At 46.3% G+C, this 18,525-nt stretch overlaps 1 protein-coding gene across 1 annotated transcript in view; it reads left to right on the top strand.

Moving 5' to 3' along the window:
- The window catches only part of nphp4 (nephronophthisis 4), a 217,768-nt gene that overhangs the window by 39,339 nt on the left and 159,904 nt on the right, over positions 1-18,525 (top strand). The window contains exons 5-7 of the mRNA XM_055165588.1: positions 2,957-3,072; positions 7,804-7,995; positions 15,656-15,864. Coding sequence (XP_055021563.1) covers positions 2,957-3,072; positions 7,804-7,995; positions 15,656-15,864 — 517 coding nt within the window. The remainder of the gene's footprint in view (positions 1-2,956; positions 3,073-7,803; positions 7,996-15,655; positions 15,865-18,525) is intronic.

Genomic DNA, 18,525 nt, shown 5'->3' on the forward strand with positions numbered 1-18,525 from the left:
GATGCCACTGCTGTTAAAGGTCTATTCAGCCAAGGGTGACCAGAATTTCAAAAATAAAACTGTTACATCCCCATTTTTGTGGTGGTTGGTAATGATAAAATATGAGTCAGTACAGACACATTTTCTTTGTGCTTTGGTCGTTTTTAAGCAGATTTTCAGTATTTTTCCTAAACAAATGTCAGTTTATGTCTCTCCTCACTGTTGGTAGGATCAGATTGGTCAAAAATAGAGACACCTGGGACATTTCTTGAATAAAACTGGGACATATCAGTGGTTTTGTATAAATTTGCTGGGACATTGGACACAGGCTCAAAACTGGGACTTCCGGGTAAACAGTAGCCAGACCGGCACCATCTAGTGCCTCTGCTCAATTTCATTTCTCTCCAGTGACAAGATCAGGAAACCAAGTACACCAGACAGTTTGCAAAAACCCTGGAAGTGTGATTTCATTCACCAGCCAATCAGCGAAGAGACAAACATTCTGTGTTGTCAATGATTCCCGAGATCGAGGATTTAAAGCCGAAACAAAGAGAATGTTTGGTGAATTTTATCAAGGGGAAAGACGTTATTGTTCTTCTTCCTACAGGATTTGGGAAAAGCTTCATATACCAGTTTTCCCGTTAGTGGAACATTACATACGTCACGACCAAACACCAGCGACTGGTTAAATGAAAAAAGGACCCGCCTACTGTCGAGCGAATGAATCCTAATACTGTGAGGTCACACGGTTTCCACCAAGTGAAATGAATCTCATGAATCAGGTTAGGGAAACAGGGACGTCTGGTCACTCTGTTTTTGTTAAAAACTCCTAAACAGAACCATGAACGCTTGGACTGATCACAGGAAAATGAAAATGTGTTGACTTAAATCAAATTTGCATTTTGTCCTGAGTTTTAAAAAAGTGTTTATTCGCTCATTTTCTAGGCCAATAATATGAAATACAGACGGGAGCAGCTAAAATTAATGTTATTTAAATGCAGATTTTTGAGATCTTGAGTTGAATCACTCATGGAAATTAACAGTTTCAACATTTGTGCTTTTACTTTTCGGATATTTTGCGGTAAAGTACAATGTGATCAATAGGAGTAAGACATTATCACATTGTTGAATCTAAAAACCACCATCCTGAGTCTGCAGCTCAGACCCAGAGTCACTAAAACTCTATAAAACACAGATCAGAGGCGGAATAATCTCATGAATGCAAATACAAAACATTTAAAGTTCTCCTGAGAAAGTTTTTCCTCTCAACAGAAGAGTCCCAAAAGACAAATCCACAATCTACGCTTTAAGAAACTAAAAAGTATAATGAATGCGTTTATCTGTCGGTTTTTTATTGTTTTATTTTATACTCTGCAAAAAAAACTTCACCAAATTTAAAGATCTAAACACTTAAATCTCTTCAGAAAATGACTTAAAAGCAGTGAAATGATGTGTCCACGCAGCCAGATCATTTCACTTGACACGTTAAATCTGAAAATAAACGGCCTCTAGATGAGAATGAAGCCGTCTCGAGTAAACAGATAATAAATCTGAAAACAAGATAAAAAATAACCCGATATAAGTTTTAAAATCTTGGCCGGATCAGAGACGTTTGCAGAGTGCAGATAAAACGACTCGAGGAAGAATCGTTATGAGGTCAAATCAATACAAAATACAAGATAAAGTTTTACAACGTTTGGGAATATCTTAAGTCACATCTCGACTTACACGACGACATAACAAGTACTGCATAACAAGTACTGCATAACAAGTACTACATAACAAGTACTGCATAACAAGTACTACATAACAAGTACTGCATAACAAGTACTACATAACAAGTACTACATAACAAGTACTGCATAACAAGTACTGCATAACAAGTACTACATAACAAGTACTACATAACAAGTACTAGATAACAAGTACTACATAACAAGTACTAGATAACAAGTACTACATAACAAGTACTACATAACAAGTACTGCATAACAAGTACTACAGTTAGTCCTGGGTTAGTCCTAAATTAGTCTTGGTTCAGTCCTGGGTTAGTCCTGGGTCAGTCCTGGGTTAGTCTTGGTTTAGTCCTGGTTCAGTCCTGGGTTAGTCCTGGAATCAGTCCTGGGTTAGTCCTGGTTCAGTCCTGGGTTAGTCTTGGTTTAGTCCTGGTTCAGTCCTGGGTTAGTCCTAGTTCAGTCCTGGGTTAGTCTTGGTTTAGTCCTGGTTCAGTCCTGGGTTAGTCCTAGTTCAGTCCTGGGTTAGTCTTGGTTTAGTCCTGGTTCAGTCCTGGGTTAGTCCTAGTTCAGTCCTGGGTTAGTCTTGGTTTAGTCCTGGTTCAGTCCTGTGTTAGTCCTGGAATCAGTCCTGGGTTAGTCCTAAGTTAGTCTTGGTTCAGTCCTTGTTCAGTCCTGGGTTAATCCTGTTTCAGTCCTGGGTTAGTCTTGGTTTAGTCCTGGTTCAGTTCTGGGTTAGTCTTGGTTTAGTCCTGGATCAGTCCTGGGTTAATCCTGTTTCAGTCCTGGGTTAGTCCTGGTTCAGTCCTGTTTCAGTCCTGGGTTAGTCCTGGTTCAGTCCTGGGTTAGTCCTGGTTCAGTCCTGGTTCAGTCCTGTTTCAGTCCTGGGTTAGTCCTGATTCAGTCCTGGTTCAGTCCTGGTTCAGTCCTGGGTTAGTCCTGGTTCAGTCCTGGTTCAGTCCTGGTTCAGTCCTGGGTTAGTCCTGGTTTAGTCCTGGTTCAGTTCTTGGAGTGTTTCTTCTGCCTGTGAAGTTTTGACAGCCGAGTCGCGTCTGTGAATTCGCGTTCGTCCTGAAGAAAGTGAAACCGTTTCATTTCATTTTTCGTGATCATAATTCTTGAAGTCGTAACTTTTCAGTTCATATTCTGACGGACGCTTCAGTTTGAATGATTTTAATTTGTGTTTGATTTATCTCAGACACTCACAGCTCTTTGTTTGCTCTTGTTGTTTCGTGTGGTTTCAGGTGAGTTCCATGTCTCACCTGGAGATGGAGCTGGGGTCAGACGACGGGCCTCTGCAGGAGCTGCCCTTCACCCCCGTCCACGCCCCCCTGCTCAACCTGGGGGTCAGCGCACACAGGTCAGACACACACACACACACACTCACATGATACATACACCAGGAGAGAAAAACTCAAATTTACAGAGGCCAAAATTAAAAACTGGGACTAAGTTTGTGGATGTTGTGGGTCTTGGCTGACACGTCTCTTCAACATCGCGTGGCGGTCGGGGACAGTGCCTCTGGACAGGCAAACCGGGGTGGTGGTCCCTCTGTATAAGAAGGGGGACCGGAGGGTGTGTTCCAACTATAGGGGAATCACACTCCCCGGTCTCTGTCAGGGACTGGAGAGGAGAATCCGGCCGATAGTCGAACCTCGGGTCCAGGAGGAGCAGTGTGGTTTTGGTCCCGGTCGTGGAACACTGGACCAGCTCTACTCTCTCCATCAGGCGCTCGAGGGTTCGTGGGAGTTTGCCCAAACAGTCCACATGTGGATCTGGAGAAGGTGTTCGACCGTGTCCCTCGTGGTGTCCTGGTGTTAGGTTTATCTAAACATTATAAACAAGAAGAAAGACAAGAGATTAATTCAGTTTTACTCATGAGGAGAACGGGCAGAGAGTGGGCATCAAAACCAACAGTCTCCACACGTTCTGATGACTCAAGGCTGTTCTCCTCTTTTTATTTCATTAGGAGGCCCTAGTTACAGAATGATAATTCTCAAGGGGAAGGGGAAACAGCAAAGACATAATAAGAAACTGATGCAGCTAAGCATAGTACAAACACATAAAACATGATTAACAATCAGGAGGTGCCTTAGGTCAGACACCATCATAACTCTTCATGTGTGACAGTGGGAGTTGGCTTCATGTGAGGAATCATCTGGAGGTTCACTAGAGCGACAGGACACTGCACACAGTTGTCAAACACACAGAGGTTATTCATATTCATACAAGTGATTGGTACATTATAAATCAAAGAATTGTAGTACATAAATGGTTAACTCATAGGCCTAGAATATCACACAAGTATTTAGCAAATATGGGATAATAAAATTATTCTGACACCTGTGGGGGGCGCTCTGGGAGTCTGGGGTCCGGTCCCTGTGTGACCGGAGCAGGAGCTGTGTTCGTTGTCGCAGTAAGTCAGACCTGTTCCCGGTGCATGTTGGACTCCGCCAGGGCCGCCCCTGTCACCGGTTCTGTTCATTGTATTTATGGACAGAATTTCTCGGCGCAGTCAGGGCCCAGAGAGGGTCCGGTTTGTGGACCACAGGATCATCTCTGCTGTTCACAGATGATGTTGTCCTGTTGGCTTCATCAGGCCAGGACCTGCAGCTCTGGGGCGGTTTGACCTGAGTGTGAAGCGTCTGGGATGAAGCTCCTACAAATCTGAGGTCGTGGTTCTCGAAAGGCGTCTTGTCGTCTCCGGGCGGGTGGAGAGTCTCTGCCTCAAGTGGAGGAGTTCAAGTATTTCGGGGTCTTGTTCTTGAGTGGGTGGAGGATGGAGCGTGAGATTGACAGGCAAAGCTCTCAATTTACTGGTCAGTCTTCGTTCCTCCCCTCACCTCTGGTCATGAGCTCTGGGTAATGACCGAAAGGACGAAATCGCAGATACAACCGACACAAATGAGTTTCCTCTGCAGGGTGTCTGGGTGCTCCCTTAGAGACAGGGTGAGGAGCTCAGTCACACAGGAGGAGCTCGGAGTAGTGCCGCTGCTCCTCCATGTCGAGAGGAGCACGTTGAGGTTCGGGAGGTGTTCATGTCCCACCGGGAGGAGGCCCCGGGGAAGACCCAGGACACACTGGAGGGACTATGTCTCTGGACTGACCTGGGAACACCTCAGGGTTCCCCTGGAGGAGCTGGAGGAAGTGTCTGGGGTGAAGGAAGTCTGGGAGTCCCTGCTTAGACTGATGCCCCTGAGACCCGACCCCGGAGAAGAGGACGAACATGGATGGATGGACTAAGTCGTTGGCCAAACTAAATATTTATTGAAACATTTCAACATCTGCATATTTTCTCTTTTTTGGAGATCTGTAATGTTAAACCTTTTCTTATTAAAATAAATGTTTAATAATAGTTTTGCTTAAACATAGAATCCAGAACAAACACAATATAAAATAATAACATTTTAAATAAATCATATCTCTATAATCGATCTGTATCCGGCGGCAGCTCTAATACAGATTTGATTTGATCTCGCAGGCCAAATATAATTATATCACAGGCCAAATTTGGCCCCTGGGCCTGAGTTTGACATGTCTGATACAAATGCACACACAACCTGGTGGTCAGGACACACAGGTGAGAGAAACACACACGTACACACGAGGAGAGGTCATGTGTGTCGTGTTCTCTCAGTGTGTTTAAATAGTGTGTTTCTCTCATCGCCAAAGAAAAAGAAAATCGAATTCTGCCAAAAGAACAAAAGTTTTAAGAGTGAATATTTGTCCGCTCATCCAGGAGGCTTCTTCACGTCCGACAGGGTCCTACATGTCACCGTCTCATGTCTGTGTGAAAGAGACACGGAAACTTTCACCATTTAAAGGTTGTATGGAGGATTTTTTTTTGTTTCAAATTGTTTATGAAAGTTTAAAATACCATTAGAGAGACGCAGCAGCCTTGTAATTATGACCAAAAAAAAAAAAAGAATGAAAATTTATCAACTGTGGACGTATTGAGGCCAGATAAACATCAGCCAATAGAAAACGAGACTGCCTCTTTGTCTATTGGCTGTCAGGTCATCAATCAAACTCCCTACGTTTCTAGTGTAACTGACTCGTCAGGATGTGGGGATCACGTGGTTTATGCAGCGGTTCTGAGAGGCTTTTTCAAAACTGTCGCTTCCTCACATTTCGCACAAAGTTTGTTGCGACGGCCGACGAGAATCCACGAGCAGTTTGCCGCAAATGAAAGTCAGTTTTTGAGGTCACTGAAAGAAGAAGAGAAGAAGGGGAAAAGGAGCGAAGACAAACCGAGGTGATTCTTGGAGATTCCTTCCAGTGACGGCGCGACTGAAGCAGACAAAGGGTCTAAAAACTGACACGTCGTTCGATAAATTATTTCTAGACAGGAAACTTCAACAGTAATTCTGAACGCGCACTGGCTGGAAGCAAGCGTGATTTCTAGAGTAAAGTAGATGTTTCTACTGAGGCTGTGGAGGAGGAAGGTGGTGTCACGCATGCACAACATTTGAAAAAGGACTGTCGCTGTATTTCTCTTCCTGCAAAAAAATCATCTATACAACCTTTAATGTCCCCAGAGTCAGAACTAAACCAGGACTAAACGCGGGGACTCGGGGTTTCAGTTTCAGTTCAGTGCTTCTGTTTAACTGCAAAAGGCTGAACGATTTGTGTTCTCTTCTTTTACACTTCACTTTATGATGATTCTTTTTGTGGAGATTTAAACACACATTTCTTATTGTGAAAGTCTCTGTAATGTTTTATGTCCAGCCCGTTATTTCTGCTGCGCTGAAGCTCTGACCTTTAGAGCTGAATAAACCCGTTCAACCCAACACACTGAACTCAGAGCAGACTGCAGCGAGGACAGGACGCGCGGGGACCTCAGAGGGACATACAGGGACCTCAGAGGGACGCACGGGGACCTCAGAGGGACATACAGGGACCTCAGGGGGACAGACGGGGACCTCAGAAGGACATATGTGGACCTCAGAGGGACATACAGGGACCTCAGGGGGACATACGGGGACCTCAGAGGGACATACAGGGACCTCAGGGGGACATACGGGGACCTCAGAGGGACATACGGGGATCAAAGAGGGACATACAGGGACCTCAGAGAGACATACGGGGACCTCAGAGGGACGGGGACCTCAGAGGGACATACGGGGACCTCAGGGGGACATACAGGGACCTCAGAGGGATATACGGGGACCTCAGGGGGACATACGGGGACCTCAGGGGGACATACAGGGACCTCAGAGGGACATAGGGGGATCAAAGAGGGACATACAGGGACCTCAGAAAGACATACGGGGACCTCAGAGGGACGGGGACCTCAGAGGGACATACGGGGACCTCAGGGGGACATACGGGGACCTCAGAGGGATATACGGGGACCTCAGGGGGACATACGGAGACCTCAGGGGGCCATACGAGGACCTCAGAGGGACATAGGGTGATCAAAGAGGGACATACAGGGACCTCAGAAAGACATACGGGGACCTCAGAGGGACATAGGGGGATCAAAGAGGGACATACAGGGACCTCAGAAAGACATACGGGGACCTCAGAGGGACGGGGACCTCAGAGGGACATACGGGGACCTCAGGGGGACATACAGGGACCTCAGAGGGATATACGGGGACCTCAGGGGGACATACGGGGACCTCAGAGGGACATGTGGGGACCTCAGAGGGACATACAGGGACGTCAAAGGGACATACGGGGACCTCAGAGGGACACACTGGGACCTCAGAGGGACACACTGGGACCTCAGAGGGACATACGGGGACCTCAGAGGGACATACGAGGACTTCAGAGGGACATACGGGGACCTCAGAGGGACACACTGGGACCTCAGAGGGACATACGAGGACTTCAGAGGGACATACAGGGACCTCAGAGGGACACACTGGGACCTCAGAGGGACATACGGGGACTTCAGAGGGACCTCAGAGGGACAAGGACCACAGAGGGACACGTGGGGACCTCATCACAGAGAGGGGACTCTGCAGTGGTGATATCGATATCGACCGATACCAGTTCAGGAACTTTCAATCACTGAACAACTTTGAAAGAATAAAAGTTATTTTGTTTTACTTTGTGTGTTTTACCTGTGCTCTCCTCTCCACAGCTCCGGCGCGGTCAGCTCGCGTCGCGCTCTCGCCCGCCTCACTTCTGCCGGGTTCTCGGAGGTGTTGGACTACAGGGGGCATCCGGCCGAGACCCTGGACCCCACGGAGCCTACGACCTTTGACCCTCAGCGGGAGGAGAACGACCCCCTGCAGGGAAACCTGCTCCTGCTGCAGTTCCAGGGCTTCACCAGGTGAGGCGCTGTTTCCTGTTAAAGACAGACTCAGCAGAACTGAGGAGCTCTGAGCATGGATCTATAATTAAATAATATAAATATAATAAGAAAAACATTTATAAGCCCCTCCCCCTCTGTCCCGGCTCGAGGCCGACTAGTGGTCGCTGCAGGTACTGCAGCTCCCAGGAGCTCCAGCCCAGAAACAAGTCTCCCACAGAAGCACAATGCATTTTTGGAATTCAAACTGTCCATGTTCTGGCAGAAGGTCCGGCTTTCACAAAGGTCAGATTTTGTAGGATTCTTTTCTATTATCACAACATAAACTTTTAAAAAATATTAAATCCTCAAAGCACATAAAAGTTTGTCAGACTGAGCCGCTCTGAGCCGCTCTGAGCCGCGTCTCTCCGCTCTAGCAGCTCTCGCTCTGATTGGTCCAAACGCTCCACGTCGTGCTCGTTAAAGACGTCACACGAGTGGGAGGAGCTCATCTGGACTGAGGAAGTAAATGCGGAAGAGAAAACCCATGAGCCAACGAGCACAGACCCCTGAAAACAACACGACGCATCTTGGATTCAACAATGATTTGATTTGAAGACAGTTCTGTGGCTCTGAGGGACAGACACAGGACACACGTGACGTCTGAAGGTGCTTCTGTTCACTGTCTCTGCCACAGACTGTGTAAAAAACTGCACTAAGGGAGTTTGAGTCAGTCAAATGAAGCTCATGAGGTCTGCAGTTTAGAGCCGAGTCCCACATGAGGAACAGGAATTTATTTATGGAAGTAAAAAATATGGACATGAAATAAAAAGACCAGGATCATGTAGAACTGGTGAATGTGAAGATTTTCAGACAGCAGCAGGTACAGAGACGAGACAGTTGTTCAGTGTAAAGTCAGTTGGTTGATGGAGTCAGAATCACGTCCACGTTCACTTCCTGTGTGTAAAACCGCGGTCAGCGTGTTGTCAGCGTGTGTCTGTGTCTGTTGGTTCTGTGTCTGTTGGTTCTGTGTCTGTCGGTTCTGTGTCTGTCGGTTCTGTGTCTGTCGGTTCTGTCTGTCGGTTCTGTGTCGGTTCTGTGTCTGTCGGTTCTGTGTCTGTCGGTTCTGTGTCTGTCGGTTCTGTGTCTGTCGGTTCTGTCGGTTCTGTGTCTGTCGGTTCTGTGTCTGTCGGTTCTGTGTCTGTCGGTTCTGTGTCTGTCGGTTCTGTCTCTGGTCTCGGCGCTCGTCGTGTGTCTCGGGTTTGTGATATGAACCGTGATCAAACTGAAGTCAGAGTTTGTTCGGCTCAGATGTTTCAGTTTCATGTGAAGAGTTCATTTATTTTTCATTGTGTTGATCTGAGTCTTTACACGACCCCGACAAACCCGACAACCCAGACGACACCGACCACCCTGACCACCCCCAACGACCCCGACCACCCGACGCCCCCGACCACCCAACGACCCGACCACCCTGACGACGACCCCGACCACCCTGACGACGACCCGACCACCCTGACGACGACCCCGACGCCCCTGACCACCCGACGACCCCGACGACGACCCGACCACCCCCGACGACTCCGACCACCCCGACGACCCCGACGACGACCCGACCACCCTGACCACCCGACGACCCGACGACCCGACCACCCCTGACCACCCCGACGACCCACGACCCGACGACCGACCCCGACCCGACCCCCGACCACCCCTGACGACACCCGACGACGACCCCCGACCACCCTGACGACCCCCCGACGCCCCTGACCCCGATGACCCGACGACGACCCGACCACCCCGACGACTCCGACGACCCCGACGACGACGACCCCCGACGACGACCCCGACCACCCTGACCACCCGACGACCCCCGACGACGACCCCGACCACCCCTGACCACCCCGACGACCCCGACGACGACCCCGATGACCCCGACTACCCCGACCACCCCGAACACCCCGAACACCCCTGACCACCCTGACGACCCCCGACGACGACCCGGACCACCCAGACTCTGATTCACACAGACCGGACACGCTGTTCCAAAGCATTCAGAAACTTACGTCTGTCCCACTCTGTCCCCTCCTCGTCCCCTCCTCTGTCCACTCCTCTGTCCCCTCCTCGTCCCCTCCTCTGTCCACTCCTCTGTCCCCTCCTCGTCCACTCCTCCTCCCTCCTCGTCCCCTCCTCTGTCCCCTCCTCGTCCACTCCTCTCCACTCCGTCCCTCCTCTGTCCCCACTCCTCTGTCCCCTCCTCGTCCCTCCTCGTCCACTCCTCCTCCACTCCTCGTCCCCTCCTCTGTCCCCTCCTCGTCCCCTCCTCGTCCACTCCTCCTCCACTCCTCGTCCCCTCCTCTGTCCCCTCCTCTGTCCCCGTCCTGTCAGCTCCTGTCATGTCTGACACAACCCCAACCCCCTCACTCTGACAGACTGACTGTGCAGAATATTCTCTCTCTAAGTCCTTCTCCCTCTCTCTCTCTCTCTCTCTCTCTCCTCCTCTCTCTATCCTCTCTCTCTTTCCTCTCCCCTCTTCTCCCTCTCCCTTTCTTCTCCTTCTTCTCTCCCTCTGTCTCTCTCCTTCTCACTCCCTCTCTTCTCTTCTCTTCTCTTCTCTTCTCTCTCTCCTCTCTTTCTCTCTCCTCCCCTTCCCCCTCTCTTTCTCCTCTCTCCCCCTCTCTCTCCTCTCTCTTTTCCTCCCTCTTTCTCCTTCTCCTCTCTCTCTTTCCTTCTCTCTCTCTCCCTCCCACTTGTCTCTTCTCTTCTCTCCCTCCCTCCTCTCTCTCTCTCTCTCTCTCTCTCTCTCCTCTCTCCTCTCTCCTCGTCTTTCTCTCCTTCTCTCGTACATCTGTTCGTTCTCGTTGTTGTCAGGAGGACAGTACAGGACGGTACAGGACACTTCAGTACATTAGACTTCGCTCTGTTGCCGTGGTGACGCATCATAAACATCAGATGTGTGAGTGTGGACAGTTTTCCTCCTCTGACTGTCCTCGTGTCGTCTCCTCTCACAGCGTCTCCGTCCCGTTTTAGACCTGGTTTAGTCCTGGTTTAGACCTGGTTTAGACCTGGTTTAGACCTGGTTTAGTCCTGTTTTAGTCCTGGTTTAGACCTGGTTTAGACCTTGTTTACACCTTGTTTAGACCTGTTTTAGTCCTGTTTTAGTCCTGGCTTAGACCTGTTTTAGTCCTGGTTTAGACCTGTTTTAGTCCTGTTTTAGTCCTGTCTTAGTCCTGTTTTAGTCCTGGTTTAGACCTGGTTTAGTCCTGTTTTAGTCCTGTTTTAGTCCTGGTTTAGTCCTGGTTTAGTCCTGGTTTAGGCCTGGTTTAGACCTGTTTTAGTCCTGTTTTAGTCCTGTTTTAGTCCTGTCTTAAACCTGTTTTAGTCCTGGTTTAGACCTGGTTTAGTCCTGTTTTAGTCCTGGTTTAGTCCTGGTTTAGTCTTGTTTTAGTCCTGGGTTTAGACCCGTTTTAGACTTGTTTTTAGTCCTGGTTTAGTCCTGGTTTAGAGTTGTTTTAGTCCTGTTTTAGTCCTGTTTTAGACCTGGTTTAGTCCTGGTTTAGTCCTGTTTTAGTCCTGGTTTAGACCTGTTTTAGACCTGGTTTAGTCCTGTTTTAGTCCTGTTTTAGACCTGTTTTAGACCTGTTTTAGTCCTGTTTTAGTCCTGTTTTAGTCCTGTTTTAGTCCTGTTTTCCTGTTTTAGTCCTGTTTTAGTTTAGACCTGTTTTAGTCCTGGTTTAGTCCTGTTTTAGTCCTTTTTAGACCTGTTTTAGTCCTGTTTTAGACCTGTTTTACCTGTTTTAGACCTGTTTTCCTGGTTTTAGTCCTGTTTTAGTTTTTAGACCTCCTGTTTTAGACCTGTTTTAGTCCTGTTTTAGTCCTGGTTTAGACCTGTTTTAGTCCTGGTTTAGTCCTGGTTCAGTCCGAGTCGGTGTAAACGCGGCGGTGTGTTTACAGCGACTCTGTACGAGCAGAATGGAGGTTGGAGACGTTGAAGACGTTGGAGCTGCTGCGTTTGGCTCAGAGCTGCGATGGTGCGGGCCTCAGAGGAAGACTGGAATGGTGTCAGAAAATGGGCCAGATAAGACGAGGTAAAAATAGAAAGGCGTGTTATTGAGAGGGTTCAATGGAGCCGTGGAAGAGAAGAAAACAAGAAGCACCAGATTAAGGTTCTGGAGAGAATTAAGATCGCGGCTGGAGGCGCTCGGGGCTGGAGGAAAACCAGGAGCTGTGTGCGAAGTTTGGCTCTGTTCACGCTGCCGGTTTGTGGATTAAAGCTGATATATTACATAAAAATGATGTTTGTGAGCTTTAAGCCGTGTTCTAACGTTCCCTCCTCAGAAACAGACCTGGAGTTGTGTTTTGTGATGTCACGAAGTGGTGGTTTTCAAGTGAACAGCTCATTTTAGAGACTTTAGAAAGAGGAACTGAGGATAAATCTGCAGGATTAATTTGTTAAACATGTGTGAATGAAGCAAAATACAACTCCTAAATGCACAAAAAAGAGAAAAATAAAGGTCCCGGGCTGTTATTTGCTCTTCTGGGGTTGTTCTGGGGGTGTCCTAGACTCATGCAGACTTTTTGGGCTGTTCTAGATTGTTCTGAGCTGTTTGGGGCTGTTCTTAGTTTTTCTGGGGTTGTTCTGGGCTGTTCTAGGTCGTATAGGGCTATGTAGAGGCTGTTCTGGTCTGTTCTAACCTGTTTTTGGTTGTTTTGAGCTGGTCTGAGGCTATTCCCAACTGTTCTGGGCTGTTCTTGGCTTTTCTTGACTTTTCTTGGGCTATTCTTGGTTGTTCTTGTCTGTTCTTTACTGTTCTGGGCTGTTCTGGAGCTATTCTCGGTTGTTCTTGACTGTTCTTGGACTATTCTTGACTGTTCTTGGCTCTTCTAAGATGTTCTTGGCTGTTCTTGACTGTTCTTGACTGTTCTGGAGCTATTCTCGGTTGTTCTTGACTGTTCTTGGCTGTTCTTGGGCTCTTCTTTACTGTTCTGGGGTTGTTCCCTGCTGTTCTGAGTTGTTCTTGAATGTTCTGGGGTTGTTCTAAGCTGTTCTTGGCTGTTCTTGGCTGTTCTTTGATGTTCCGGGCTCTTGGTGGCTCTTCTGGGCTGCTCTGTGGGTGTTTTAGGCTGATGCAGACTTTTTTGGGCTGTTCAGTGCTGCTCTTTGCTGTTCTGATTCTGTTCTTGGCTGATACAGGGTTGGGGGCTTTTCTGGTGCTGTTTTTATTTTTTTCTGGGATGTATAGGAGCTGTTCTGGGGCCTCATTTATAAACCTCATTTACGCACAAATCCTCGCGTAGGTTCTCTTCACGACAACCGCGGAATTTACGATACTCCTCCGAATCTCCTACTGAGCAAAACTAACATCATGATCATGAATAAAACATAAGTATTAAATTAAAAATCGATTTCATGATGTCGATATTAGCATAGAGTTTGAAGATTAGAAATGTAATCTGTGAACATTTGTAGCATCCAAACTGCACAAATCTGTCTATTTATATATGAATATCTAATCATAATTAAAGGGTTATTCAGTTTGTGGGTGAAACACGAGAAAACATTTTGGTGTAAAAGACAGAACAGGAGGAAATTGATGCTATTTTAAGAGAAACATGAATATTTGATCCCGTTTCTCCCGCGTGACGAGCTCCTTTCGGCGGGCGATGGACGGACTGGAGTCGCGTCGCCCCCTGCAGTGCGGCGCTGGTTCCGCTCGGGCTCGTTTGGGTTCATTTCGCTCCGGGTCTTCGCTCTGAAGAAGAAGAAGAAGAAGAACCTGCCGTACATGTTTAACGACGAAACCCAAACCGTCAGATGAAACGCGAAGCTCCTCAGACCTGCGGCGGTTTTAATGACGCCGACATCGTTTGCGAATCACACGTTTCCAATTAAGGATCACGGTTGAGTCGTGCCCACGGTAAAATGTACATGTGGACGGGCAGAGTAATTACGCAGACTTAAACCTTGAACCAGTTCATATCATCTGCTTTTCTGACACTTAAACTGTCCTCCAGCTGTAAATCTGAAGTGTAGGTCCATTAAAGCTGCAAGAGCTCACATGAACACTGAGTATAAATATTCAGATTACATTTTAGACTTGTGTTTTTCATTAATATTTGGTTCTTGGCTGTTCTGGGGCTGATTTGTGGGTGTTTTGGGGTTGTTCTGGGCTGATCTTGGCCATTCTGCGCTGTTTTCTAGTTGTGCTGGGGCTGTTCTTGATTCTTCTGGTCTGTTTTTGGCTGTTCTGTGGCTCTTCGAGGCTGTTCTTGGGCTGATCTCAGCTGTTCTGGGACTAGTCTTGGGCTGTTCTTGGTTGTTCTTGGATGTTCATGACTGTTCCTGGCTGTTCTCGGCTGTTCTGGGACTGTTCTGGGCTGTTCTGAGCTGTTGGGGGCTGTTCTGAAGCTGTTCCTGGCTGTTCTCGGCTGTTCTGAAGCTGTTCTTGGCTGTTCTTGGCTGTTCTGGGACTAGTCTTGGGCTGTTCTTGGTTGTTCTTGGTTGTTCTTGGATGTTCATGACTGTTCCTGGCTGTTCTGGGACTGTTCTAGGCTGTTCTGGGCTGTTGGGGGCTGTTCTGAAGCTGTTCTTGGCTGTTCTGGGACTAGTCTTGGGCTGTTCTCGGCTGTTCTTGGTTGTTTGTGGCTGTTTGTGATTGTTCCTGGCTGTTTTCTGGGCCGTTCTTGGCTGTTCTGGGGCTGTTCTTGACTGTTCTCAGCTGTTCTTGGATGTTCTTGGCTGTTCTTGGATGGTCTTGGTTATTCTTGGCTGTTCTTGGGCTGTTCTGAGCTGTTTTTTGACTGTTCTTTGGCTCTTCTTGGCTGTTGGTGGCTGTTCTTGGCTGTTCAGGGGCTGTTCTTGGCTTTTCTTAGCTGTTCTTGGTGGTTCTTGGCTGTTCTAAAGATATTCTTGGCTGTTGGTTTCTGTTCTGAGGTTGTTCTAGGACTGTTCTTGTCTGTTCTCAGCTGTTCTTGAATGTTCTGTGGCTGTTCTTGGCTGTTCTGGTACTGAGGACACAGATCTAACAGAGAGACATGATTTTTAACGAGACTTGAACGTTCTTCAGCTGAACCCGAAACATATTCACTGCTGTAGTGTCCTTGGGCAAGACACTTCACCTGTTTTACCTGGGAGTGTCATGAAAGCCAAAGTACCTGACTTTATTCTTGTTAATAATTAATTAATAATTAAATAAATAATTAAAGTTATAAGTGAAATTGTAAATATAAATTTGTTGTTCATATGCTGCTTTTCTTTCTTGGAATTTTGTCTTTTTTTTTTGGCTTTATAAGAACTTCAGCCTTAAACCTTTCAGTCTTGATCCATGGGGTTGTGGACTATTTTTTATTTATTTTTTTTTTTTTTTGTAGTGCTGCAAAATGACAGAATAAACTACTACTACACACCAGAGTAGGGATATTTAAAATAAAAAGTATAAATAAAATTGTGAAAATAGTGTAACATTGTCCGTTCATGATCTGGAGGACTTCTGTCGGTGCATTTTTTGCCTTTTGGTCATTTTCAAGGACTGATTTTCTGTATTTTTGCAAAACAAATGCAAATACTTCCTCCTCTTTACTGTTCACGTGGATCAAATTGGTCAAAAAAATAGACTTGGGACATTTCTGGAATAAAATTTACCTGTTCGTCTGTTGAAAAGGTTTGATTTTGATCCCGGTCCGTCCCTCGTGTCTCCCGCAGGGTCCCGGAGTCCGGACTGGCCCCGGACTGGCCCCGCAGCGTCTACTTCACCTTTCAGCTGTACAGGTTTCCCCCGGTGACCACGCAGCCCCTCACCCTGCTCCCCGACCAATCGCAGCCCGCCGCCCGGCAGAACGACCAATCGCAGAGCCGAGCCGAGTCCCTCTGCCTCCTCGCCACCGCCAACCGAGACGGATCCACCAACTCAGGTACGAGAGACGCACGAGTGAAGTACGGAAATATTTTAATATGTGTGGAACTTTTCTCGGTTCTGCAAACTGTTTTACAATCTGACATTTTATTCACTGTTGGAAAAAGTCAAATTAATTCTCTGCATTAGTGTCGGGCGGTAACACAGTTCTACAGTTTCCCGCGGTAAAAAAATCTGTAGCGTTTAAGGACCTAATATAATATTATCATTTATTGATCCCTACATTTGTTTGCTCAGCACAGATGAATGTGTGGTTGTATTTTCAGTTTAATGGTTCACGATTTAAAACTAATAAAGTCTATAATGTTTCTTTTAACTCCTAACTAGAGTGAGGAGTCGACGTTTGATTAGTTTTGATCCGTTGTCACGTGACGCTCATAAGAGAATGAGACAAAACAACAAGTCCGACCACAAGAGAGTTGGTCCCCCCAAAAAAATAGTAGTACTTCTGCAATTTGACAGCATTTTGGCTTCAGGACACATTGTTTACGTTTTACAGAATTGAAACTTAAAACCACATGACTCATTTGCATAAACTATAAACGCTTCTTGTGTCGCTGATGCGGTTCAGCTTCTGTCGGACTAAAGGACACGACTCATGGTTTTATTTTCAATTTAATGCTTTCACGATTTAAAACTAATAGTGTCTATAATGTTTCTTTTAACTGTGTGCGGGGAGACGATGTTTGATGAGTTTTGTTCTGTTGTCACGTGACGACAAGTCCGACCACAAGAGAATTGGTCCCAAAAAATAAATACTACTTCTACAGTTTGGCAGCATTTTGACTTCAGGACACAATTGTTTCAGTTTTATAGAAGTGAAACTTAAAACCACATGACTCATTTGCATAAACTACAAACAGTCTTTATGTCGCTGATGTGGTTCAGTTTGTGTTGGACTAAAGGACACAGTGACTCAGTGAGTGCGTATTACATGCACATCAGTAACCCGGTTATTAGCCATATCCCGGTTCTGTCAGTGTTCGTGTTACTGTGTTTACATGTTCACTGAGAAACCGGGACACTCATATCCACGTGTACATGATCAAATGGAGTGTCCCGGTTTCTTGACATAATCTTACAAATGCGCAGGCGCAAAAATTAACTTAAATCAATTTCATAAACCAGGAAAAATACAAACCGTGAGCTCCTTTAGCATAAGAAGCTAAGGAGCTACGAGATCTCCCACAATCCACTGTGCAGATTCTTCATTAAAATCTTCTGCATAAATAAACTCAACTTTACAACATATAAACCATAAACACTATAGACACATCAGCCCGTTTGATCAGATCATTCAGCTCTGATCACATTTGTTTACGTTTTACAGAAACGAAACTTAAGACCGTTTGGCTAATTAGCATAAACTGTTAGCGGCGATAAAAACAACTCGCTCCTTGTGCCGCTGATGCGATCAGTTTCTTTTTGGACTAAATGACACGACTCTGTGGATTATGTGTGTTATTTCTGTGACAGAAGAGGTGCTGATGATGGTGAGTGTGTTCTGTGCGTATAGTGTATAGGAGATAGTTCATGTTTTAGCTTTTCAGCGTCACACGAGTGCAGGTCGTACGAGTGCAGGTCGTACGAGTGCAGGTTTAGCGCAGCTCTTTATTTTACGTCATTTCACTCGTTTGGTCACTTTATTTATGTTGGTCAATTTATTTATGTCACTACTGTTGTGGTGAAAGGCTGGAAAGTGTCTTTTGGACGCATGTGACTCAACTTTATGTTGCAGTAACCGGGATTACATGCGTTTACATGCCACCATCAAGAAACCGGGATACTCAAAAAACCCGATCATAACCGGGTTATTGATGTGCATGTAAACGCACTCAGTGGAATATGAGTGTTGTTTCTGTGACAGAGGGGTGTTCTGCTGATGGTGAGTCTGTTCTGTGTTTCTGGTTCATGTGAAACTTTTCAGAGATTATACGTGTGCAGGTCGTACACACAGACTGTACAGCGGTGCGACTTCGTAGTTTATCAAAGTTGCACTAAAACATTTTGGTAACATGGTAAAACTGTAAACCCTGGTAAAATCCTGAGAAAGTTTAACGGTATCAAAATTTGGATCCCACCCAACCCTACTCTGCATCTGACCCGTTCTTCAAAGCCTCTGAAGCCCTTCCAGACTGACGGTATCGTACACAACACCTGGGAATATGTTTTATAGAACCGCGCAGAACTTTCCAACCGTAAAAAAGACATAAACTTTCTTTTTTTTCAGGCTAGAGAATTGCAGCTTTCCGAACATATTTCCAGCATCGTCCTACGTCAGGCGCACGCTGCGTGATGACGTAGTGCAGGCGTCTCCAACCTTTTTCTTCCGCTGAGCTCCTTTACAAAATGAAAATACCAGGGAGCTTCTCATTTTAGCGATCGCAAGAAACTTAGTAAATAAAAGAGCCACGGCCTTAGATGGTACAGTTTGATGCTTCTAAAACATAAAACATTTCTTACTGCATAAAGTTTGGCATTAAAACCATCAAACATTTATAATGGTAACGGCCTTTTAATTAACCAACATTGTGTTATACAGAACAATATATGTAATTCAGAAAACCCTTGGTGAGTTAAGAAAAAAATCCAGGTGAAGATAAATTTACTAAAAAATATCCTTGTTTTGTTCATTCTTGTTCTTAAAGTCTTGTTGGTG

The sequence above is a fragment of the Boleophthalmus pectinirostris genome, unplaced genomic scaffold (assembly GCF_026225935.1).
Source record: "Boleophthalmus pectinirostris isolate CB_2022bp ecotype Guang Dong unplaced genomic scaffold, ASM2622593v1 HiC_scaffold_8, whole genome shotgun sequence".
NCBI lineage: Eukaryota > Metazoa > Chordata > Actinopteri > Gobiiformes > Gobiidae > Boleophthalmus > Boleophthalmus pectinirostris.